The sequence below is a fragment of the Pseudopipra pipra genome, chromosome 9, assembly GCF_036250125.1.
Source record: "Pseudopipra pipra isolate bDixPip1 chromosome 9, bDixPip1.hap1, whole genome shotgun sequence".
Taxonomy (NCBI): domain Eukaryota; kingdom Metazoa; phylum Chordata; class Aves; order Passeriformes; family Pipridae; genus Pseudopipra; species Pseudopipra pipra.
In genome coordinates, this window is record NC_087557.1 from 8,584,399 (window position 1) to 8,611,099 (window position 26,701).

Here is a 26,701-nt window from a genome sequence, read left to right on the forward strand (position 1 = left end):
TTCTGCTTTTGTTCTTTTTTACTGTATTATGCTAGTTATACTTAGCCAACTTCAATTATAGCCAACAATTTATTCAGTGTTTCCTGAAAAAATTCACAGCATAGTTATATCAAGTCAGAAAAAGAATTTTTAAGGGTCTTTGGTTTTGTTGTTTTTTTTTTTTCCAAACTGAAACACTCGGATTCAGTAAATTAATCTACATTTTTACCCATGACTTAGTAAACTATAGGGAAGCATTAAGTGCACCTACCCAAAAGGAAATAGAAGTTTATGAAAAGTGGTCTTAAATTATAGCATTCAATATAAACAGATGAATTTACATGATTTCTGTATGGAGTCTTACTCACTGATTAACATTTCATAAAGAGAGAAGTTTCAGAAATGCAATGTTCTCAGTTCTAAGATAGAAATGTCAACATGTCATGTCAAAAACATGTCCTTTTTCCCCTCTGAAAAATTTGTTCAGTAAGATTTATTATATTTTATATTTCCTTTACTGTTCTTTAAGTAGAAAATATTTTTATTTTTTCCAAGGAAAATGCATTCATTAACCCAAAGTGTAGTTTTATTTTCATTTGAATTTTGGTGCTACTTGGGATTTTTGACCTAATTAAAACAGGACATGCCTTCTATATTTCCTGTGATGTGATACTACCACGATGCCTCAAAACTTGAATCACAAGTCCCTCAAAAAATGTTATGTCTACTACAGAAAAAGCCTTGCAGGTAAAATTCATCTCCAGTCAATGAAAATTTGGCACTCAGTCTACAACTCGTATGTGCCCATTCTGCAAAGGCAATCCAGGTATGAATTACATTTGCAGAAACAAGTCACAGCAAAGTAAGCTGTGAAATTCTTGAGACACCTGAACCTTCAAATATTTAGACCTTACTTCACCAGAATGAAGTTATTGCTAATTTTAGTCTCCAGTGAGATCATCTGCAGTCTGTATGGGCATCTCTATACCTGTGACACATCTCTGATTCCTTGATTATTTGACCTCTTGGCTGTTTCCTTCAGCAAAATTGGAGGATGTTTCTTCAGCTTAGGAGATGTGAAGGAAGGAAAGAGCTCAATTTTGCTTTCTGTTACCGCCTTTGTCACTTACTCCTTTCCTTCCAGCCCTAATCCTCACAACTTCCTCTTGCCACCCCCAGCTGTCACCACAGTTTGCTTTGTCACCTTCTAATCCCCTCCAGAGAAGGATATGATGAGTGTGGAATAAGTGCCAAGGCTGCTCTCCCCGTGCAGCAAACTCACTGGGAGCAGTTTATACAGCATGAAGAAGGCTGGCTGAGTCTTGTGCTACATGGAAGGTAAATCCTTGTACGCATCTAGGTAGCACTGTAAACATAAGTATGCTTATTTATATAGGACTAACAAGTTAAAATTATTGCACTTGCACAGAAATTGCCTGACAACTGTATTTGCCAGGTGCCTTACAGTGCAATGGAGTGTAAATAAGTCTGCCAGTCCAAATCACTATTGTAGTAGTAATCCACAAAGACCAAACAATCACACTTATTATTTCTCCAGTAGTGTCTTTAAAACAACAACAACAACCAAACAAAAACAAACAAATGAAAACACCAAAAAAACAACCAAACAAAAAACCGACCCACCAAAAACAAACAAACCCCTCACAACTAAAAGAAAACACAAATGAAACCAGAAGAACAAGAAATAATTGTTACAAAGGAGTCATAGACAGCAACCACCACAATGAAGCTTAAGCACAGGCTGGAGTAAGGGGGTGGCCAAGCCTCACAATGTGGCAAATAAAAGCAGCTGCCCAGGTGTCCAGTGTCAGTAGTAGCAAGAACACAAAGCCAGAGGGCTCAGACTGGTGGAACAGAGGGGAGCTTAGTTTCCTTACTTTTGCAACCTGCAGAGGAGAGAGGAGCAGCCTTGAAAGGAGGAGAGACCCAAGCCTGGGGCTGGGGTTTGAGATTACTGTTAACTCACACTTTGGAGAAAGAGCTGCTGTCAGACCTGGCTATTCAGAGGTGTTTAGGACATGAGGCTAAGCCTTGACTGCACTTCCAGGTCTAAGACTTTCAGTTTGAACCAGATGCACTCTTTAATGTTGTGGTGTATGACTGACAAACTTGCAGTCAAGTGTGTACACAACCTGGAAAATATGTATGTGTGTTCAGCATGGAGCCTTTTAGATTTGGGATCTCTGCAAAAGCAGCAAAATCATTAAGGAATAGAAACTGCGTGGCTTCACTGAATCATGTTTGGTATTTATCAGCTTACTACTGGCTTTCAGGACAGTCATATAGGCAATTTTTAGTTTATAGATGCAGTAGCTGTTTGATTTATGTTTGGAACTAGACAGTTGTTTATATATGAACACATAGTTCATTGCTCTCAACAACACAATTGCTTGCCAACTATCATTAAATATCTCGGTACTGACCAACAGATTTGCCTATTACCAAATCAACCACTGATATAGGTTTGTGTACAAACTAGATATCAACACAAAATCACTTATCTGTCAACCATGTAAAATAGGGTTGTGCTGACTGTTGGCAGACAGCAGTAGATACACTGTCAAGTTAGGATGTTGTTTATGACCAGTGGAAGAAGCTGCCATCTGTACAAGGAGGAGAGGAGTGTCTCTGCTCACATCACCCTTATGAGGGGGTGACTTCTAGATTAGTCTGACTGGGACTTCGTTCTAATTGATGACTATTTATATTCTTTCTTTTGAGGAGAGAGTTTTCAATTGGATCACTCGGTTCATCAGACTTATCTTTATCACTGTGATTATTATACCGAATAAAAAGGCACAGCAGGTGTGAGCGCTCTGGGATAGTGTAGAAGGCAGGACCTTAGTGCAGCTGCAGTGTTTGACCAACTTACAGTGATTAAAAACTACCTCATTGTATTGGTGTAAAAGACAGCATGAATTTGATGCCACAAAGGTACTGATTCTTTAGAAGCCTAGATACACAAAATACTGGTTAGAAGGGGTGGGTGGGGAAATGACAACCGACAGCTCTGGTCTAGGATTGTACAGTGTGTTGTTCATGGAATTGCATTCATAAATGTGAATACAGGTATGTGGGGCTATATTCAATTGAGTCTTTTTAAAAAATGATGGATTATGAAAAACAAATCTCTGTTTGGATGTTAGAGCTTCCAAATGGGCAGGTGATGCAGAATGTATCGCTTGTTTATTTGGTCATGCTAATAATCCTCCAGTCAAAGCCCATTTCACAAACATAAGTTACTTCTGTCTAAGATGCTACAGATGTTTCTCTGCAACCTTTCCTTAATGACACTACCTGTATTAGGCTGTCTAATAACATTTTGTAAATGTTAACTAATACAAAAGTTCCAGAGCACATTTTAGCATTTCCGAACACAGCATCAGGACCACTTTGGTATCATTGGGGAAATGCTGATTATTTGTTTCAATAATAACTATGTTGATGCTAAGAACAAAATTAGGATAATATGGAAATATGCATGGGAATTGGATGAGTGTTGATGGAGGGAAATGTTTGAAAAGGGGGTATACCAGAATGAAACTATATTAAAATAAGCAACAGTGTGTTACTTGCTCTGCTCTTACATTATTTTGTCTTATCACTTACCACTGTCTGCTAAATAAATGACCAAACAGACCAGTTCAATCTGCTAAGTAACAGACTAAGTCTGCCTCAGTGCAGACACTCTTCAATTTTAGAAGAAACCTAATTGAGCAAAGACAGGTATGGCTGGCAAAAAAAAAAAAAGGATATTGTAAGAGCTTTCATCCTTTTAACAACGGCAGTTGGGAAACTTAGAATATTACATTTCAACTGTACAAATTTACACCATCAACTGAAACAGCATTATGTACTGCTAGCTTGCTAAAATAAAGCATACTGTAAATCCCTATTTCAATTCGTAGTGTTTATAAAATCAAAATTGATCCTTTTACATAGGCATAGGCAGAAATACAAGTCAGAAAATGCATAAACACAGTATTCCCAAAAGGAGGCTTTTACGTGTCATATTTTTGTGGTAAACTGATTCTGGAGAAGTAGCAGCTACCCACAGTCAGTAGGTGAATCCCCTGTCCTACCCTATCACACAAATAAATATCTACACATGAAGGCACTGTTCTGTCCAGAGGAAGGCTGTGTTCCATTTATTGCTGTAACCTTGTCTATTTCTCCTTTATTCATTCTTCCATGTTTGCTGCCTTCAAATGTCTCTAAAAATCAAACAAACCTCAAAACACTCTAAAAGTGTCTCTCAAGTATCAGTCTTGTATATGTCTTCAGGATTAAGGGTAGCTCAGTACCCTGAGTTCTTCATTGTTTGATTCATACTTGATGTATATATCCTGGTCCTGTGCTCTATCTACCTGCTGCACATTGCTTGACTTCTGCCACATTCTTTTTGAAAGGGAAATCATACGCTGCTCTGTTTCTCTACAGTGCTTTTCTACAATGGCCTGACCTAGAATCAAGGTCTCTGGATTGTATCAAAACACAATTAGAAATAAAAATATGAGGCAAGTATTTATGAAGTTCAAAATTAGATTTTTTTTTTTTATATCACAGCACTTTCCTTCCAATGCTCTTTTGTTCCTCCCATTGTTCTCTTTCTGAACTCCAAAGAATGCCTTGTTTCAAAAATTAAATATAAGGTTCTCAAGGATACAATTCTATAGTAACTTACGTTGGAGACCACCTTAATAGTTTAAAGGGACAGGAGATAATGCTCAGTGTGGAGTGATTTCAGTTTCTGTGGAATTGCATATAGCCATGTTCCTAGCACTAGTATGTTCCCACAACTTCTAATTGGATGTGAATACCATGCATGGGTATAATAGTCTCAGATACATGGTTAATGTTATTCAATAATATACTAATTCTGCTTATTTTTATATATCCAGTCATCCTACTCCTAACACTGCTAAAATGTTACGGAGTTTCCAGGCACAGAGTCCAGGCTACAATGCCAGATACTGAATTGACATATTTAGTAACCACAGTGTTACAGATAAGAGTAAAGCCAAAAATAGCAGGTAAATAAAATCGTGGCAAAAGGCAAACTAAAATATTTTTATAATATACATTAAGAATGATAAAAATAAAGTACTAGTTAGCATGTCAGCAAAAGATGAAAAAAAGATTAAATGGCACCCATGCCACGATCTACAAGTTGGATTTAGCCTGGGAACAACCTAAGAATGAAGCGAATGACAGATATAAATAGACTATGAGCTGTAGCACTCTGCTCCATTATGAGATAATTGGAAGAGATAGATAAGGGGGAAGTCTGAAGTGAACATCATGTACTAAAATTTTTATAAGGCATTTGAAAAGGTTCTCTGGAGATTGATACCAAAGGTAAAAAAATCCAATGCTCATATAAAGAAAAAGAAGTAAACAACCCAAAAAGTAAAATAAACATGTTATGATATAATGTGAAGTGAGTACCTATCCTCACAGAAGACTTTTTTTTTTTTAAGAATGTATCATAAAAAATACTATTATGGCTACAGAAACATACCATTTTTTTTCACATTTTTAATATAATAAATCAGCTTGAAAGTCAAAGAGGAAAAGAATCTACTGAATAGGAAGATAACAACTTGAAAAATAATATATTACAAAATCTTTTATCATAAAGGAACATACAGATAGAACAGAGAGACTTCTAATAGAATAAGCCAGACAACTTCTTTTTGAAGCAGAGGCTGGTTGCACCTATAAAGCAGAAGTAGGCTAAGCAAGGCAAAATTATTCTTTATTTGCCTTGAAACCAGACAAAAAGAGCACTATAATAACTAAAAGAAGTGAATAAATATTTTGCAAATTAGTTGCAACTGAAAGCAACTGTAAATTCAGGTACTTCACCTCTCTTTCTATGGTATGAATATATTAATTGTTTAGGTAAAAATGTGTTCATCGACATTTATTAATCAGACTCTGACTTCTGTACATCTGGTCACAGAGAAGGTAAAAAGACCCATATACATTCTCCCCATATGCAGATATAGATCCTGCTCCATTAAATGAGATTTTTGCAGTTTGTCTCACTACAGGCTAAGAATCCATCTTTATATCGTGTAAGGTAAGAGCAGATATAAAAACTTTGATTTGTGCTCACTTTTCAATCTTCATCTCTTTGTTAGAAGGAAATGAACCTATTTCAGTAACTTTCCAAGCTCAGGTTTCCTAATATTCTACTGCATTCACTCTGTTCTATGATTTTATTTTATACTGAAAATGGAGGGTATATATTTTTAATAGGGAAAGAGAAAAGAAGTACGAACAGTTTCTAGGATTGTGTGATTTGGAAAATCAAGAGTTCCGAGGCCTTTAATCCTTTTTTTCCCCCCCTTTCTAATAGCTCTAACTGCATGTATCCATCTTCTCCTCCTTGTACCTCTGTGACTAAACTAAAGGGTCTGAAATCTCATTGTTACAGTTGGAAGTTTGAGAAATAACCTAAAAGACCATTCAAAGCTTAGGACTTCTGGTTTACCACCTCCACTGGAAGAGCAGAAAGGCTATGGTTATTCTGCTTCCTACATTTTAAATATGCCAACATCTAATGTACTCATCTAATGTTAAGTAGTAAGAAAAAACATGGCCTTCTCTTTTGTGTCTTTCAGATCCTCATTCAAATCTCTGCTGCAGCCTGGGCTTCTCGTATTTTCTGTGGTCACTTGCTTATTTCAGCACTCTACTTTTAAACTCTGAAATGTTACCACAAAAACTACAAACAGGTAAAAGTGATAAAATCATGCTTTCATACCTCCGAGTGCTGTGAAATATACATCATAATCATTAGTGTGAATGAAACAGTCTCAGTTAAAATGATGGAGTGTAAAATGTCTCGTCTTCAAAATGGTCCAGATTCTTATCATCAGTAAAGCCATGGAATAATGACTGGCTTGGGGAATTCGATGAGAAAGCTGTAGCCAATTCAGTCTAGACTGAGAGCTTAAATAAATTAGTCTACCTGGAGGTTTTGGTTTTGTTTTTCTCAGAATCTTTTTTTTGTTCATTGTTTTCAACTCTGCACAGTTGAAAAGAAAATTAATATGGTTTATCAATAGAATAACTTTATTATTATAACTTTAAATTGAACTATTTCTCCACTGGAAATGTAAAAGTATATCTCAAATATATTCAAATTTACTGTTAAATAGCATTCCTACTCTATTCGTGGAGTCTATCGATATCAGTATTTCAGCATTTATCCAGCAATCCAACTTATGCTACCATATAATGGGTGAGATGATCAAATACCAATGGGATATTTTCTATACCACTCTGGCTTTTCTCTGTCGTGGCTTTAAAAGTCACCAGACTTTCAATGAATTTAATGAATTAACTTTAAACACATATGACTACAACTTTTTTTATTCTGAATATCAACTTGCCGTATGATTTTTTTATGCTTATCTTTGTAACATCTTGTCAAATTCTAACTCAGACTTCAGAGTAAATTTTAGATCTTCTGTATATGACTAGAGAACAATGTAGTAATTTATGAGAACTTTCCTTGTAAGGCTAATGAGATCAAAACTTCCTCTTAGCCACCTACTCTAATGCTAGCTTATCTCCAATAAACTACATTTTGATATAAAGCTTTACGCAAAAAAAAAATGTTTCAGTTCATTATTTGGTACTGTAAACTTCAGCCTGGGGCACTTTCCAAAATAAAATAAATGAAATTAAAAGAAATACTGGACATGCTTTGGTTCATAATTTAACTAAATTTCCTAGACTCCTGATACTCCATATTAGCCAGTTTACATTCTCTTAGAAAAGGGCAAGAGTACTTGAAATGGAACCTGGTGCTAAGATTTTCAAGAAAACCAAGTGCAATGAGATACAGTTATCATTTTTGCATCTGCTTTTTGTCTAGCAATGGACTTGTAGAGAAGTTGTATTTACAGAAACACTCGAAGCATCTCCGTCCTTAAAATAACGAATAACAAAAAATTAATATATTATTTTCAGTATTTGGACTGATACTGTGAACTTCTCAGTCTTCTAGAACATTTTCAGATTGTCAAACACTGGTCACTAAGGTGTCACCTGAAATACTCTAACAGTGAACTAACAGTATGCATTGGTAGTACTGCCATTTAAAATACATAGAATAAGAGGGGTTTGCTGGCATAATGGTCCAGGAACCTCAATACAGAGTAGCACAGAATGGGGAACAGTCATTACTAGTTGGACAATACATAAAGCCCAACTTTGTAGGGGATGAAAATGTAGACATACATGTTATTTATCAAACTGAGACTTAAAATTGAATAGCTATTATTTCACATTTAATAATGAAAAAATCAGCATATGAATTTACAGGAAATTTGTTTATATTGTGCTTATATTTTACCTATTATGCCTATACTTATTACAGAGATAAAGGGAATTGAAGCTAGCTTTGAATTTTCCATATATTTGAAAATCTCTCCAGTTATATCTGCTGCCTTAATAAGTTACACTGCAACAAGGTGCAGTAAATTAAGTTACTCATAAGTCTTGACACTGTATTGCCTGCTATGCTTTCTCTTCAAAGGAAAAGAACCTCTTCTACTCGGTTTAAGACCCATAGACATTCCCATTGAAATAAACAGCACCACTCTTTAGAAGGAGGTGATATTCAATGTGAAAAGATGAAAATCTCTCTGCAAGTTACTTAAAAAGAATTTGTGGCTCGTGCAAGTGTGTCCCAATCCTCTAGAACTGTCAGAATCACTTTTTGGCTGACTTTTTTCATGTAGGTTTAGTGGTTTTACAGTATTTTGATGACTGCTTAATGACACACAGCGAATACAACCCTGGCCAAAACAATAATGTACAATACTGATGTAGTATTCTACAGTTTTGCTGCACAAATCAGAATTTGTACAAATCCACTTTAGGTGGTATGGCAATCTCAGGAAAAAACATTGGTGTTTGGCTTGCACAATATAGTTTCAACTACAAATCTGTTGGAGGTGAAGGAGTAATTAGGAGAAGAGAGCAGCATGGCAAATAAGGAATAGAGCTGGTATTTGTTTTGGGTTTTTCCATTTAGGTGTGATTTCTAAGGAGCAATGCCTTTTACATGTTATATCTACATTAGGTTTTGCAATAGGGGATTAATGCTGAAATTTCTTTTTTTCCTAAAATGAAAATTGATATAGAACTTCTTGGATTGTGAATCTTTACTTGATCAGAGAAGCAGAAAGGTACCTGAAAAAGTTTTTCAGCTTTGTAGAGATTAGAATTCCAATTAAAAGCAAGCTTTGTGCTAATTCTCATCAAACCATTACTTGGTATAATAATTTAGCCTTTCTTCAGTTTCTTTTGAGGGAAGGATTAAAACAGCCTTGTCAGAGTTACTGAAAGTCATTATGGAATTTATTGATGAAATAGTGTAGCAAATGAGCATAGTGGTTTTTATCTACAATAAGTATCTCTCTAATTCTGGTTTTCCCTCACCTTCATATCACTCTATTTGTGAGGAAAAACACCCACAGCAATATACAATGAATTTTAGTTTTTATCACTCTTTTTTGATTGTAGTCATAGCCAGCAGTATTCCCAAAGGAGAAATATCACTAGTTAATAATAGCACACTTAAAGGTAATGATACTACATTTACTATTTTTAGAATTTTTAGTGACTAAAAATATTACGACATTATCTTTTGGATTGTATTCCAAAAATATGTACTGATCATTGTCACAAAACATGTTAAAGCATGGAGTGACATTACATCAGACAATTTTAAATAAATTTTTCTTGTGCATTTATTTCTTCTGCAAGCTACATTTTTTCTTCTACTGATAGAAGTAATATTGAATTAGTTAGGAAGCAAGAATATGACATCCCAACGAATAAATGAAATTTGTTTAAAAGTTTAAGTCTTTTTTTTTTTTACTGAACTCAGCTCACTTCCCCACCTATCTACAGCTTTACTTAGATTAACAATATTTGTTTATTACAGGGCAAGAAATTATAGGAACCATGCCCAATCTTTAAGGAAAAAAGTAGTCAAAAGTCAAATTAAATTTGTCAGGAACTTCCCACAGATACCTTAACAGGCCTAGAAAGAACATATCTGAGATTACATATATAGCTGAAGTGTTAAAAAGTGAAAAAGAAAAAAAAATGATACTGCATATGCTTTTTACACATGCCCAGGATCAGGGTAACTTTATAAAAAGGAGTGTCTTTTTAAAGTTACTTGTTCAGACAGTCCACACTTGCAATCTGGAAACACTTAGACAATACCCCAGAAGCTGCCATTAGAATGCCAACAATTCTGGGAGGTAATATAGAGCTGAATATCAGATTATAACAATTTCCCTGAAATTATGGGAGCTGTACACGCTTCCAGTCTCCCACAATCACGTGTTTAGCAGTTCCACAAAAGGCGAGTATTTAACTGATAAATACAAAGAGAAGCATTTAGGCAGAGACTCAGAAAAAGACATAAAACAAAAGCCCAATACTTGAGAGTAGGTGTCTCGCCTGACGCTTCCCACAGAGGAAACGTTGGAGACTCCATTTACTCCACCAAATCAACAGAGGAGTGTTGATGACATTTCCTGCTGATGACTGCTTCCAAAAGAATTGCACCTTGATACATATCTGTCTTCATTCTCTAGTATTTAAAGCTGCTTTGGCTCCAGTGTTGACATCCAGATGGAGGATAAAATATGTAGGATTTCTGAGGTAATACTTACAGCTTAACATATGTATACAGTGTAATATATCTAACAGTGCTGTGGAATTGATTTCTTCCTTTCAAATGCATCTTGATGCACAGCATCAACCACAGTATATGATTATTGTTTTACATGAAAAAGAATTACAAAATTTTAATACTAATTCTAAATGTCTCATTAAGGAGTGGCAATGATTCAAGAACTTTGAACACATAATTGAACAAGTGTTTTAAAAGTCATTATCTCTAAAATGTCACCTGTCTGATACTGTTCTCTCCACAGCTAACAGGGTACATATAATTACTGACTTCATATAAATCTCAGTCTCCTTACTCAGAGTGAGCTATTACACTTCCTGATTAATCATAAGGCATGGTTTTAATTATCTCTTCATTAGAGTAAGAAAAATTTAAAATATCAAGTTTCACAATATTTTAAAAGTTTAATTCTATCATCTTTATTCATATTAAATAACACTTAGTACTCCCTGAAGTAAAATGCTGCTCATAGTCATATGGCTGGTAGAATATGGTATTAAATACTGGCCCAGTATTTAATTTTCTGGAATCATAACTTCACACTTTCAAAATGTGTCCTGTGTGTGTTTGGAAAATCATTTAACAGGTGCTTTCAGAAAACTGGCCTAGTCGATGTAAACACTACTTTTTCCTCTTAAATAGGACTTCCCAGATGAGTGCAGAAATTTCAGGGTTTGCTGGCTTTTGTGAGAGTCAGGTTATTGAAGATCTCTTTATCTAACTGTACTGGTGAGGCGGGTTTAGGACCAGTATTGTTCTGTCATCTTGTTTTTAAGTCTTGTATAGATCTTAAAGCTGATCACATTTAGGTGGAATGTATGGCTACAACAAGGAGATATCTGTGTTTATGGACTGCATTGGCTTTATTGATGTCAGGAGGTCTGATAACCAGTTGTCAGATGTCTAGGGTGATAGAAATACTACTGTGCCTTCTTCTAGCTCTTCCTTCTCTCCATATGGCCATTTCTATCACTGTAAAGTGGCTCTGCCACCTTAGAAAGGAAGAACAGTTCTAAATGCTCAGTTCACCTTAGCCTAAAGTCAAGTAGACAGCAGGTTGCTACAGGACTCAACATCCCCTTCATCTCTGCCTTGGAAGAAGACATTTACCTCATAATGGTGATCTTCCAACAGCTCATTTTTATCTGAAATTAGGAGCAAAACTTGAGGTCTTGCACAATGGTCTCAGACTAGCTCAAGGTATATTCCCGAAGATGGCCTTTTAGAGGCTCCTGAAAGTTTCCTCTCTCTTACACCCTCAGAGATACTTCCTCTATACTCTGAAACATTTCAAGTAGCCAGCCATGTTCTTCCTACCACACACACTGCTCTGCCAACACCCCACTAGAATCCCAACATTCTGAATCAGCAGCTAGTCACAAACAGTAACTGCCACAATTAATTGTATTAAATGGATTCATAATGTCAGTACAAATTTAACTTACTTTGTTGGGGTTTTTTGCTGGACTCAGACTGTGATCTGTGAACTGACAAAAAATAGGAAAAATGGGAAGCAAAAACTAATCAAGACTTTAAAATTAATTCAGTGCATTTGGAACGTTGTTTGTATCATTTTAGCTAAATTGTAATTTTCATGCAATCTGAGGTCGGTCTCAGTACAAAAATAAATGATCACGTGGGTCACCGAATACACTTTGTAAATGAATTCCTCAGTGTCAATCAGATACATGGCATCTGGAACTACACTTGTGAGATAAGCTTCATTTTTATGATACTCTTAGGTGGGTGAAAAATCTACTTAGATTTTGATAGTCTTGACTAATCAACATTTGCACATTACAGAATAGTTTGTTCCACTTTTTGTGTTTATATTTGAATTACTACTGAGAAAACAAAACAGTAATTAAAAACTGGACAATATCTACAATAATGCCTTTCCAAAAGATATTTGTTTAACTGATTAAACCCCTCTGAACAATGAACAAATGCTAGATTGTTGTACACAGTGAAAATATAGCTTACTCACTTTTCCAAAGGGTACATTCAGCTAAATATAGAGCTTAGCCTTTAGTCCCTCTGTTATAGCTGTCTGTGCTCAATGGTGAGAACCACAAGGCCATAGTGATAAGTGACCAGTGCCCTTAGCTTCTTTTGAATTTGGTGTGAAGATGAGAAGCTAAATCCCCTTCCAGGGTCAGGGACTGTTGTGTATTAACAGGTGTTATTCATAAGGAACAAATATAACCTCAGGTTACCATTTGCAGTGCAGCTTGTTGGGTTTTTTTCCCATCTGTATTTAAGATTTGGTTTGGTAATGCTGGTTTTGTCTGTGCTGCAGTTTTCTTGAGTCTCAAAAGGAAGAGAAAACAAAGTGAGAAAAACATAAAATCTCTAGAAGTTTTCGGTCATTTAGAACAATAGAAGAGTGAGGCTATTTCATAATGTTTACTTCTTACTGAATATCACTATATTCAATCACTATACTGTGAAGGAACTGTGTAACTTTAGGCTACAAATACAGTAAATGCTTTTAAACTTTAACATCATAAAAAACTAAAGGGCAAACTCTTTTCTGGGCAAAAAGCCAAAGGGGTTTGACTCAGGGTACAGAACTTAGGAGGCAGGGCTGGACTTTCCTGGCAGAGTTAATCCACAGTGAGGACTGTTGCTCGAATTGTGTCACTGCCCCTGCCAGGCATATGATCCTTGTGCTCCCGGTTAGATATGCAGTTATTAATGGCTTAAGGTAGCAGGAGACTTGTAAGACCCAGGCAGAGGGATGGGCAAAGCTTTGTCCTTTTTGCTAGCTCAGTAGACAACTTCCACTGATTTTAACCTAATGCCTGCCTTCCACACCTTCCATAGCTTGGTACTTGGCAAGTCAAGCATGAAGATGTCAGACTTAGCAACCTGCTTTCCACCACAGAAGTACAGCACTTCCCAACAGATATCTCCGTAAGTGGAGGCAGGATTTGTCCCTTGAGATACTTCTGAGTAAATAATAATATCACTGTTTTTATCTGTGAGTATAAACACTGGGTTTTGTCTCCTAATGACTGTTTCTGTTTTATTGCTACTTCCCACCAGGAAGTTGACTGCTAACATAATTAGCAGATGATTGCATGGGGGAGGCTGAAATCTTTAACAGCTGTTTTAAGGCATTCTGTACCAAATCTGTGCTGCAGAACATTTACATCTTTCGAATGACGTTCTCTCCAATGACAGATTATGGGACCATGGAGTGGAGGCCTCCAGGAAGGACTTAACTTGCTCATTTACTTGAAAAAAAAAATGAAGAATCCACTTTTAAAGAATTTAGTGGTTTAGTATAAGCATTTGGCCATACTGTAAGCATCAGAATTCAGTACTAAAGATCACCTTTAATTGTGAAGTCTAGAAACTGAATGTATAGTGCTGGAATGGTTGGCAGATTTATTTTACAACTTTACTCTTTTTACAAAAGAAAGTGCAGACATTTCTCATGCTCCAAGTGATCTATTTCCTTCTTACAGGATAAAAGGGAGACAATAGGAATCAATGTTATCATTTGTTATAAAAGTGTCATTCTGAGAGTAACATATAGTGCAGCATAGAGTTTACTACTATAAAATAAAGTCATAATCACTGACTGTGATAGAATAATAATAAAAAAATTAAGAGAGAAACCATTTGGGAAAGAACTGCTTCAGTTTCCCATGGGGTATTATAGTGTCTGCCAGACGTACAGTAGTATGTGTCAAGTTGTAGATGGAAAAATAAGTGCTTTGGCAATAAATGTATAATTAAGTAATGATTGAAGTACCAAGCACGTTTACAAACTGTGCATCATTTTGTCCCAGAGGAGGAAGACTACTTGGTTTCTGGGAGTTTTTAAGATGAGGTTATTAAACTCTTTCTGCCATATAAAACTTTCGTTGGGGCATGCTACCACAGTCTTCCTTGGACAGATCCAGTTATACCAGCAGTGAAACACTACTCTTCTCTTTGCATGTCCTTACCTAATTCCAGTATAGAAGCAATGCATTTTTGCCTCCGTTGTTGCTGCAAGAATGATGGTAAAACAGAAATTTGCATGAAGCTGATGGAACTGCCTTCTACAAAACATTACTTCCTCTTCCTTCCACATAAGTGAGTTGATTACATCTTTTATCTATAACAGGGATCAAGTCTTAAGGTAAATTTAGAAGGATGGTGAGTATGGAGATATATTAACAGTTTACTTATGAGGGATGGTACCTAAACCTGCCACAAGAGTGTAAACTCAGGCCTCTTGGTGTGGAGATGCAGCACTTTTACAAATGCCAATATTTTTCTCTAATCATTTTTTTAAGGAGTGAGAAATGGCTTGGCCTGTACATGCAGCAATTCTCTTCAGGGTTTAGGGCAACTCAAACTTTTCAACTATTACTGCGCAGAGTCTCATTGCAGATACAAAAGCCCTTGTTCTCTTAGTGAAATAGACTTGTTAAGATCTTGAACAATTAAAAAAAAACAAACAAGCTTTTACAATAGAATTTAGGCTTCTTGATCACTTTACGTATTTTGAAAATTTACTTACAAGGAGAAATCAAGATAAATTTGACAATATCTGCTCAAGCCCTTTTATTTCTGGCCTCTGTTAAATGAAAGAATTCATAAAAGTTAATGTTTTCTAAAATGAGAAGGCCAATTTGACTAAAGTATTTTTGAAGGAAAGAGGAGGATTATTTTGAAGAAACCATAATAGAATTTTCTTTTGAGGAAATTATGATAGAATTTTTATGCGAGTTGAATCTAGACTCAGTTATTTTAAATCACTTGAATGAGAAATGTGTGGGCTTTTTATCCCCTTTTAGTTCAACAGTCTCAGGTGATTTCCAAAAGGAAGGGCAAAGGGAGGGCTTTACTCACTAATTCACAGTGTGACAAATGACTGTTAAAGTGCCTTCTGAGATTTACAGTCAGGAGTTGTTCCTTGAGAGTCACTAGTCAATATGACAGCCAGCAGTGTACAATTGTCCAAGTGATGTGTGGAGGTGTGCTATTATCTGAATCTCTTTCCTTTCCAGATAGGTGGTAATGTTCATTTATGCAGTAAGCACACCAGAATGGAAAGCTGATTTTAATTTAATCCTATAAGTACTCACTGTAAGAACCGTTCTTGCACAAAGGTAAAATTTAGCTCTATAGTTTTATAATTAAAGTATATACTGTAGCAAAATGACTCAAATTTTCATCTCAATACAGGAGGAGGATTTGAAATGTATTTCCAGTTCCAGTTAATGTTCTTGTTACATATTTACAGAATAGAAAAAACATTACAGAATTGGAAAATGTAAATTTTTGTTCCATGACTGAAATTGTAAACATATCTTGCAACAGCATATAGAAAAGTTATGAAATCTGATGCTTTGAAGGCGGGGGTTGGACTACACACAACTTATCTGCTTGTGTTGTTTCCTTGGACACCCAAGCTACCAAACCATTCCTAGGCACTGCACAGTTCAAGACATTTTTGGCTGCTGGTTCTGGCCAGAGCACGCAAAGGAAAATTGGAACAGTTCACTAGAATAAGCAGTCATGCTTCAATGGTGGAAAACATTCCTGGCTTCCTAGAACTCACTAAAACAAATGCAATTTTTATGTCTTTAGAAGCTTCTAAAGAAAAGATTAAACATCTGTACATAAATGATTTCATAAATGTGAGGTAAATTGCATTCTGCAAGATACTAAAGATCTTACTAAAAAAGGCAGTGATACGGACAGCATGTAAATGCTTTTTTATTTTTAACTTACAATACTTTCTTTACACCTATAATGTCCTAAGGTTTGACACACCTTAACTATATATGTATGTAAAAACTTCTTCATTGTATCTTTCCAAAACTTACATGGGCACCTAAGACAAACATCCTCTTTTCTCCCCTCCTCTGAAGCAAATTATTTACCAGCTTTGAACATGTCACAGCTTCACCAGGTAGGATATTTTCTAATTTTGTGTTACTATTTAACACAGCTGGTAAGACTACGGACTGGTGAACAGGTGTTTATGAAACATTTTATTACATAGTTTACTGTTACAATCACAAGTTAACAAAACCTGACTGAATTAACAGGTGAAAAACTTGCGTTAGGCACTGAGTTCCCACTTTTTTTTCTGCTCCCTTCCCCAGCAGCCAAACTGAAACAAAAAATTTCATTATGATGGTCACGAAACAACTCAGAATATACAGCAAATCTAAACGGTCTGTTTCATTTTCAGATACTTTCAATAATGAAAGAGAAATGTAAGATTCGCAAAGGGACATTAGCGATATTTACAAAACCAGTGAAAAAGTCAATGACTCAATCAGTCCAGTGACTGGGATAGTTATATAGCCAGAAGAAACCTGATACGTTCCCCTACTTGCCACAGAATTCACCCACTTGACACATTGGGCTCTAGCTGGGCTGATTTTTCACAAGCAGTCCTGTAGAAGTGTTTTCCATATAAAATGTGTGTAGTGTAAGCATCCAGCTTCATCTCCACAGTTTTCAAAGGGAACCAGGTCTTTTGAAAAATCTGGCCTTTCAAAAGATCAAAACTGGTTTTAACATCCTTTTATTTTCAGGAAAAATCACTCAGCAAATTCAAGAATGCCAATAAATTATTCAAAGTAGCTTTCTTACTGAAGTAAATCATTTGCCAAAGATTCACCATGTTCTTTTGCACACAGCAACTTCTTTTATGAAAAATAATATACAATCCAATTTGGCGGTTTGTGGAATATGACAGCCCAGAACCCATCTGTTACTGAAGCCAACTGCAAGGCTGGTTATGAATCTAAGCTATGAAAGCAGAATTTTTTTTTTTTGGGAGGGAGGAACAGAAATGCAAAAGCAGTGAGAGGGATGTTACCGTATTGGAGAAATATAGGTAAGAATTGGACCATGAGCTAGACACCAAAAAAAGAAAAGCCTCAGTGAGGCTCCTCTGTAGGAGAAGTCCTCAAGAAAAAGAAAATTATAATTAGAAATCTGTATCCAAACAGATACAGATCTAAGAACAGAATTCTTGAATGAGAGCCCTGTTACATTCAGCTGAGGATTTTAGCACGTGTGCATTTTATAAATGAACAGGAACATTTGAAAGAAATAGCTGATTAAACTCTTGTCCTAAAGAAACATGACCAGTAGGGTTTCAAAACTGAACTATGATTACGTCAGAAATAGATCTTTCAGCATAAAGAAGAGAGGTCTTGTCAATCATATTTATTATTAAATACTATCATATGACATATAAGGTGAACTATGCTGTGATTTGGTGACACAGAATCCTGGGTAGTTTGTGGCATAATTCCATCTCCTCTCCACTTTGAAGAATCAACAAGCATCTGAAAACACAGAGGTGGACCATATGCCTCCCAGTCAGGATAAAGCAAGCATCTTTCTGGATAGGGCAGAATGGAAGAAGAAAAGAGAGACTTCAAGGATGAACAGACTGGGAAGATCAAAAAGGGAATGGGACTGCAACAGAAGACACAGAATTCAGCTGGTAACAGACCTGAAGTTCACAGACCACACAGATGGAAAACCCTTAATATAAATCAGACTGACAAAGTTGAGAGCAAGTGGAATTAAGAAGTTGCAGTGAAGTGGAAATAGGCAGAAAATAATTTCCAGCATCTCAGCCAAGGGCCCATAGCTAAAATGAACTGTCTTGATCATTGGCCATTGTGCAGCCATACTATAACTACTTCAGCTGTATTTCAATACTCAGACATTCCATTCATAGTTAATGACCATTCAACTGAAGGGGTTACCTTTGGCAATATCTTGTATTCTGTTCTAATTAGTATGTAATATAAATACGTGCTTCACCAAAACCAAACACAAACCAATTACATAAGAGTGCAAAGAAAAGACAATAAAGCAAAAAAATTAAGATATATTTTTATACTACTAAGCATTACAAACTAATAGGCAGCTGATCTCAGGTTCCCCATAAGTCTGCAGTCTTTCTCATTCACTATTTCCTGAAAGTATGTCCAACATGCTAAATATTCAATCTGACAGTATTTCTATGCAGAACATGTATGCTTTTCCCCTAATGGATAGTAGCAATATACTAGCAACATAGGAATGGATGAATATTTCAGTATTGCATGTAATATCCTCCAGTTCAGAAAAGTAAGAATCCGGACAGGGCCCTTTTGTAGGAGACAAACAAAAGATAACACTCAAGATTTTTATGAGAATGGACCTTGCTCAATTACTGGAAAGCTAGTATCAAGAAAGACTACTATGGTAACTTGCAGAGCTAGGGGAGAGAGTGCTGCTACCACAGCCTCTTGGAAAGCCCAGTCTTGCTTGTATTGTAGGGAAACCACTGCCTTCCTACCACAGTGCAGCTGTGCCCAGCCTCAGCACAGGACAATGCATAAAGATCTAAAAACCCATTTTTGTATTTCAGATGTGCCAGAGATCTTTCTTGTAATGCTTGTTGGAATATTAATGAAGTACTTAAAAGTAACTATTCATTTTCCACTAGTCCTTTGTTGCACTTTTCAGATGGTAACCATGCTCTGTAAGACTGTTACACTATAATTCTGGTATCAATATTTTTTAAGGATTGTTTATTTTCATTTTGTTAAGTGCACATAGACTTGAAATAGACATTTCTATAGCTAAATGGATGGTATGGGTTGTGCAGTTGCTCATACACAATTTCCTGTTTGAGACCAGATCATGCTTCTTCCATAGAAGATAACTTTATAAAGTTCAAGTCAAACAACTGGCATCAGGGAAGTGCTTGACAGAAGTTTAAACTAGAGCTGGAAAAAGTGTTTAGACCAGAGTGGTCCAAAAAGGTATACCAAGAATATTTTGTTAATTTTACCCATCAAAACTCAAATAAATAAAGTTGTAAACTAAGAAAGGTGGTGGGTTTTTTTTCCTATTCCAGTAGAAAATAAAATGCAGGTATAAGATGCTAAGATCTACCTTTTCTAAAATCTCAAAGAATACTATGATGAGAAGTAATGAATACAGAATATATGCATAGTTTAATTTTTTTTAACAGTAACCCCTGCTTTGATAAACATACTCCTTAACTGTCCATTATGTAGTTATAATGCTGTCATTTCCAACCAACAGCATTCAGTTTTTGTGACTATATTAAGATGTCATTCACCATTTCGTAACTGTCTGAATAAACATCATTTGTTTAATTGCTTCAATGCATAGAATATTCTCCTAAACAAAAGTAGCAATTAGTTATATATCTGCATGATCTTGCAATTATCAATCAATAAGAATCCATCTTTCTTTAGGGAAGTAGGTAAAATCTAAACGATGTAGACCACCATTAAAATCAAAGTTTCTCACTGCCACATTAAAGATATATTCTGACAATGTAAATATACTGAATTAAAATCGATCCAATATGTTGTTACATGTTGCTCCTCTGTCATTTGACCACAAAAAATTGTCACTACAAAGTGGGTATGACACAAAATTTTTCAAGTGTAATGATCTGTTGACACAAGAGGTTGTATGGTCAGAGTGGCACGATGCTGTTGGTGTTCACGAACGTAGTTCATTTAGCATTTTGAAATTCAACACACGTTCCTGGTTTGCTTGTTTGTTTTAATATAAGGAGTTATTTTATTTTTAAAGACACTATTCCATGTGAGACAAACAAATACCTTTTTAGAGCGATGTGTAATTAAAGATGCTGACAGTCCTTGAAATAATTCATAAAGAAATAAAATAACGGTAGTTACATCCAAGCCCAGGATCCCAGCATGAAAAGAAACTGCATGTAAAGAAGCCTGGATATTGGACAGTAAAAACATCTGGTGACACCTGCAATTAGCCTTTCGGCAAACGGGAAAAGCATGTTTTGTTTGGGACTTTCCCTCAGTGAATGTTACCATACGGAGACAGGACCGTACCTGTCCGTCTCCTCCTCCTCCCATACCGTAGGGCAGGGAAAGGTTCTGCCCTTGCTCAGCGGCGGGGGTGCCCCGGAGGGTGCGGGATGCCCCGCGCCCTGCTGAGCGGCGCCGGCCCGACTCGCCCCCGGCTGCGGGCGGGGCGCGGCTCCGCAGCCCCTCGGCGGCCCCCGCACCCCTTTCCCAGGAAAGTTTCCCAGCGGGGCTGCGCTCCCGCGCCCTCCCGGAGCGCTGCCCGGCCGCCGCGGACCCCGCGCTCACCTGTCGTCGCTCTGCCAGCCCTGATCGCCCAGCAGCAAGTCCCGAAAGCGGTACCGCGGGGGCAGCGGGGGCACCTCGCTGTCCAGGTCCACCATCCTGCCCGGGAAGGGAGGGACGGAGGCAGGACCCCCGGTGGCCGGAGGAGCGGCGGGCACCCGCCCAGGCGGGAGCGGGCAGAGCCCGGCGCGGCGGGAGCGGCGCGGGGCGGGCGGTCCCCGCGGCGAGCGCGCACAAAGGCGGCGGGAGGGCTGTCCCCGCTGTCCCCGGCGGCTCGGGGGGAGCCTCACGGCCCCCGGGAGCGAAGTCCCGCCCCGGGGGGACGCGGGCGGTGGCCTCGGCGGCGGCGCGACCGCCCACCCGCCCGCGCCCACCCACCCACCGAGGCAGGCAGCGAGCGCGCCGCCGCGGCGACAACAAAGGGCTGTGCCACCGCCAGGCACACGGGACCGTGCCGAGCGGCACTTGGCTGGGGGAGCCGCCTCGCCCCCCGAGCTGCCTCCTTTTCTATCACCTGGGGCTTCCTCGGGGGCACTCTTCTGCAGGCCCCGAAATTGGAAAAAATGGGGTGTTTTACCTTGGGTAGCCTTAGGTGGCCTGTGCACAGCCCCCCGTGTTCCTGCTGGTGGCTCATCTGAGCACAGCCGGGTCTGTCTCTTGCTCACCTTTAGTCGGGCACACCTGGTTAGTGCCAGCTCTTCTGGAATCCCGGTGCAGTGTAGGAAGCGTTCGGTCAATTTCTGCATTCGGTCAGTTGGGGGTTGTTGGACAGAACAGGTGGTGCAGGCCCTGTATGAAAACACAGGGGAGTTGAATGATTCCCATGATTGAGATTTGTGGCCAATACCTAAAAGTGGGAGATGCTCTAGAAAGTATTGTAATTCTGTACATGACTGATGAAGCACATAATGCCAATATGATTTGATTGATAGTGAATTATCACAGACAGTGAATAATGCTTTTAGATCTGGCCTTAAAGATCCACTTTTATCTAGACTAACTGTCACAGTAATCATCTAATGCCCCACATCTAGTAAATATGAACATTACTACATATTTTGCAGCCTATTTTGATTTGCTTTTGCAGATTAGGTCTTCACCTAAACTCTTCAATTGTAGCATTCCTTTCCAAGATGAAGTCATGCAGACTCTTAACATGGTGCAGTTTTCTAGATTCAGATTTTGCTGCATCAGGGGCTAAGTGATAAACAAGAATTTATTTCCTAAATGTGGTTTAAATACCACATATTTTATAAGGGGCACGCATGGATTGAAGAGTAAACCTTCTGTTTGCTGTTTAGTTGGATTTCTGTGTAGAAGGTAAAGCTAGTTAAAAGTTGGTGTGGCACATACAGTATCAGCTTAAGTATGCCAGCCTGGAGTGTATCACATTATTATGTGCCCTACTGAGAATCCAGCTCTGAGCTTCCTGCTGTGAGGCAAAGATTTCTGTAGGTAACCAACAGGTAGTCCAATCCAGGACTCGGATTATCACTGCTGTTGTTACAGTCAATGCATCTTCCCTTGCTTCTTTAGCACAGAGCTCTTAAGCATAATTTCTGTGATTGCTGTTTCTTTACAGAGCTGCAATGTAGTGTCCCAGGTCCTGTAAAACGCTGGGATCAGTGGAGTATGATGCTTACCCTTTTTCACAGCTTGCTGCATTCTGCATTTACAATGTGCTTCTCAGAAAGGCTTGTTAGATGAAGCAAAACAGATGCACATGTGTGGCAAGAGTTCAAAGGTAACTTGCTCTTTGCTTTGGGTGATATGGTAAATAAATAAAATAGTGAATTATCTTGCTGGCACATTCTTGCCAGTTTTACCATGCTGTGTTCTGGAGTCAGAGCTCTGTAAAAGTCTAATTAAAATAAAAAAGTCCAATGTTTCTTCTTTAGAATATTTGTTATGTGGTGCCCATTTTTTTCTTTAATTCTCAGCTGCTTCTCCACTTGAATAGGCTATCTCTTGTAAGAAAGCATTGTATCCTCTCTCTGCCTGGGTGTTTTTTAACCTTGCCAAAATTCCAGGTGGGGTGAAGCCTGAATATTATAATGCTTTGCTATAAAAGCAAAGTAGTTAGGCTACTGTAGTCCTTTTCTGAAGTCTACGAATCACAGATCAGTTGGGAAATTAATGGTGTTTCTACTGTATCTTCTAGGAGCCTCATTAAATTTTCCACCTGAATTGATTAATTTAACATGTGTTTTCATACTTGAGGAGCTAAGTAGCAGTAGAAGCTCTTGCACTTTTTCTCCAACCAAAATGTGCTTTAAACTGGTAATAGCTGACTGGTAAATGGGCAACCTGGTGAACAGTTGAGCTAAAAGATTAAAACAAACTCATCACTGAGACTGTAGTCACGCAGTTTATATAGAAGCTTAATTTTGTGCTCCTAAGTAATATAAACTCTTTGCAATATAAAATGTGTTTTACATGTCTGCAAGTATGATGCCTGGTTACTCTAAAAAACTCCCAAGTGTATAAAGTTGGACAGAAGTGGGATTTTAGTTAGCTAAATCTAATATTTTGATTAGTAACTCAAAGCACTTGGGAAATTTATGTCTTCAAGCTGAGGAGACACTGAGTCATCTGCTTGGAGACAGGTGCTGTTTATCAACTATTATACTGGGTCACCGCACTCAAACCAGGTGTTCCTGCTAACGTGTTTGTGTTAAAGAAAAGCTGTGAGCCACAGCTCAGTTCTTTCAAGGAAAAAATGTAGGTTTGTACTTTCGGGATGATTCTGGCCCTGAGAAGTGCCAAAAGCATCTGTGACCCTGACTTGGAGACTGAAAATAGACTTTAATGAATCTCTTTTTTCTGTTTTGTTTTGTGTTTTTTTTTTTTTTGTTTTGTTTTGTTTTTTTTTTTAACTGGCTAGGTACAGGTGGGTAACTCCAGGTACTTGACTTTCAAGTCTGGGAGAGAGAGGGGTAACTGAGTTTATTGCTAGTGATTGGATATAAATCTTAATCATACTGAGGTACGGAAGGAACCAAAAAAAGTATTTAGTTTTTCTTTAAGGTTACCTCTCTATCTAAATCTGAATTATGCAGTCTACTGTAATAAAGTAAATCAGATTATCAGGTTAGTCTTTAATATTTTCTCAAAAAGTTTATAAGGTTTTCTTTATTGTTAATCAGTTTAATTATTGACATTCACTGGGACATTCTTTACTGATGGTATTGATATCTAAATTTATTCAGGTAAAACAAAGCCAAACCTGATTGCAAGGAGTTAGAGAAGAATCTTGTTCATGATAAACTGGTGCATTTGACCCTCTGAAAGTGTTGATGGTCTTCAGCATTGCAATGCTGAAATAGTCCTACCAGGCACAGTTCTTACTCCTGTTCCCTCCATTGCTTTTCAATTGTATACCATGACTCAGAGAGTTCTCATCCCTGGCTGATAAGCTTATCATCCTGACCATGGTTTTTATTTTCCTAAATATTATGCGGTTATGGTTGGGGTAACAAAGAACACTGGTAAATACAAATTTTTAAACAAAAGGTGGAGAAGGATGAAGCGTTTATGAAGCAAATGCACACTAAATCCTTTTAAACAGCTCTGTAATATGAGTAACTTGAACTTATTGTCCTTTCAGGGAAGATAGTGTGATATTGGCTGGATGGCATTCAGTTAACCCACTCAGCAGACATACACACGACACTTACTGTAAGGAATAGTCTAGTCTGCAGTCAAAAATGGTAAGTGGAAACGCCTTCTTTCGAGAGTTTTCATGTGTATTTTTTATTTGTCTGTTAGGCTGGAAAACTATTTGTCTAAAAAGTAAATAAGTCATTTTTAGGCTTTTTCCCCAGGTGCTCATTTTTTTATTCCCCCCCCACATAATTAAGAAGTATATGGATGTTTATGTTGCAGTTGGGAACTTCTGGAACTTCTGCAAGTTGTTCGATTCTCACTTGAGTGTGTCTATGTGGCTTTAGGTTTATGACTAGAACTGGGGACTAGAGTACTGCCAGCATTGGAAGTGTGGGAGAGAGTTCTGCAGCTTTGGCAGCTGAATAGAGTATTTAGGGACTCAGCAGTCACAGTTCAAAAATGGTTTGGGGGTTAAACTAGTAGAGTGTACTTAAACAATATTGGATTCATGTTAGCTTCAATTTCACTTCCAAAATAGTCTGCAAAGTGGAGTCTTCTGCAGAAAAAAAGTGTAATGGCTATAACTATTAAAATGTACCTAGATGAAATTCTGAAAAGTCCTTGTTGATAAATATTCCTTATGTCAGAAAACAGTTTCAGCATTAAGAAGGTATATTCCCTCAGTTAGAAAACAACATTTTAAATTTTTTTAAGAAACTTGTTAGTATCTTTTTTCCTCTGGCTTTCAGACTACCAACTGCAAAAGCAATCTCAAATCCGAAGTACAGGACATAGATGCCTTACCAGACCAAAAGTAGGTGTGTTAGACTGAAAGTCACAGCATTCTGCAATCTGAATGGATCTGAGAGGCTAAACCAAACCGAAAGCAAAAACTGGTGAAAGGCGGATTTTGAGGAATCTCTGTCTTTACCTACTGTGGTACAGAATTGTTATTTAGTGATGTGAAGTACAGGACTACATCAGTGGATGTCTTAATGGATTTAAGCTCATTAACTGCAATTTTGACTTTTCAAAATATATGTCTACAAAGCATAGGTATCACCACTGTGCACTGACAGTACTTAGTAATGGACCTAGGCCAGGATGCTTAAGTGGGTATTGAGTTGGAAGAGGGCAAAAGGACTTTTAAGTCATATAGATTTCTGTTTTACCTTTACCCAGTACTTGTGCTTCTTGAGGTTGATGGAAAGCAAAGGGATGTTGCTGAACAGTGCAACGTTTATAGAGCCCACAGAGACTGTACTTTCAGACCCTTACATCCACAATATGTAGTTCTTGTGCATTTACTTCGTATAATCTAACACAATTTCTTAGGTCCATCATTTTACTGTGGGGTAAGGGCAGCTTCTTTTTTACCTTGTGTTTGTGACCATAACACCAAATCTGTTAGATCAAAGATGAACTATTTATTTCCATTTCAATTCCAATGGCTCCCTGGACTTTGCCTTATTCTTTTGTGTCATTTCCTATCCAGATGATTACTTGTCTTGCATCTTTCCCTAATATCCTCTGTTCACACACATAAAAATTTGAAAGCATCATCATTTTCTTACTTCTCCCTTGCTGCAAGGGAATTGTCACTGCAATCCCACTCTCTTCTTTCACATCCTTTTCTCAAAAAGAACTTTAGCTAGAGAGTTAAGTCAACGTGAACTTATTGGTTTTTTTCAGGTTTTTAGTTTGTTAGTTGAAATGTACATTTGTCACTTCTTACTGGATTCTTGGCTGTTAGGGATAAGGCCCAATTTCAGTTCATTCTGAATTTTACGGTGCAGTCTGGGGGCGGGGTCTGAGTACTACCACAGCATAAATGATAACTATGTTATCCACAAAGTTTGTGCAGTGTTTTCATAGAAAGAAATGATTATGTCACCTATTTATTACATAGCTGGACGAGTAACAGGAAGAGTTGGTTGTAAGTTTAGCTGTCCTTTAAGAAAGCAGAGCCCTTGGGAGAATACTACCAATACATAATGCAACTTTAAAAAAATTGGTAGTCATAATTTTCTACAACTAGCTCTCAAGCTCCAGACTGCTCCATGTTGTTTGGGTTTTTTTCTAAGAGAACTATTTATTTCTAAGCAAATCTTGCCATTTTTACGTACCTTTAAATCTTTATTGATCCTGTTTACTTTTTATTGTGTACTTTGCATATCTCTATAATTTACTGTTTGATATACCTTCCAGAGTACAATGCTGCAATGTTTGA

At 37.5% G+C, this 26,701-nt stretch overlaps 1 protein-coding gene across 6 annotated transcripts in view; it reads right to left on the minus strand.

Moving 5' to 3' along the window:
- Positions 1-21,460, minus strand: part of KCNT2 (potassium sodium-activated channel subfamily T member 2) — a 118,184-nt gene extending 96,724 nt beyond the window's left edge. For 3 of the 6 annotated variants that reach the window (XM_064664443.1, XM_064664444.1, XM_064664441.1), the window contains exon 1: positions 20,869-21,175. In XM_064664443.1, the coding sequence (XP_064520513.1) occupies positions 20,869-20,963 (95 nt within the window). In that variant the 5' untranslated portion in view covers positions 20,964-21,175. Of the gene's footprint in view, positions 1-20,868; positions 21,176-21,442 lie in introns of those variants that run through there. The other 3 variants (XM_064664445.1, XM_064664442.1, XM_064664446.1) reach the window with 2 other exon arrangements.
- Between the last annotated feature and the right edge of the window lie 5,241 nt (positions 21,461-26,701).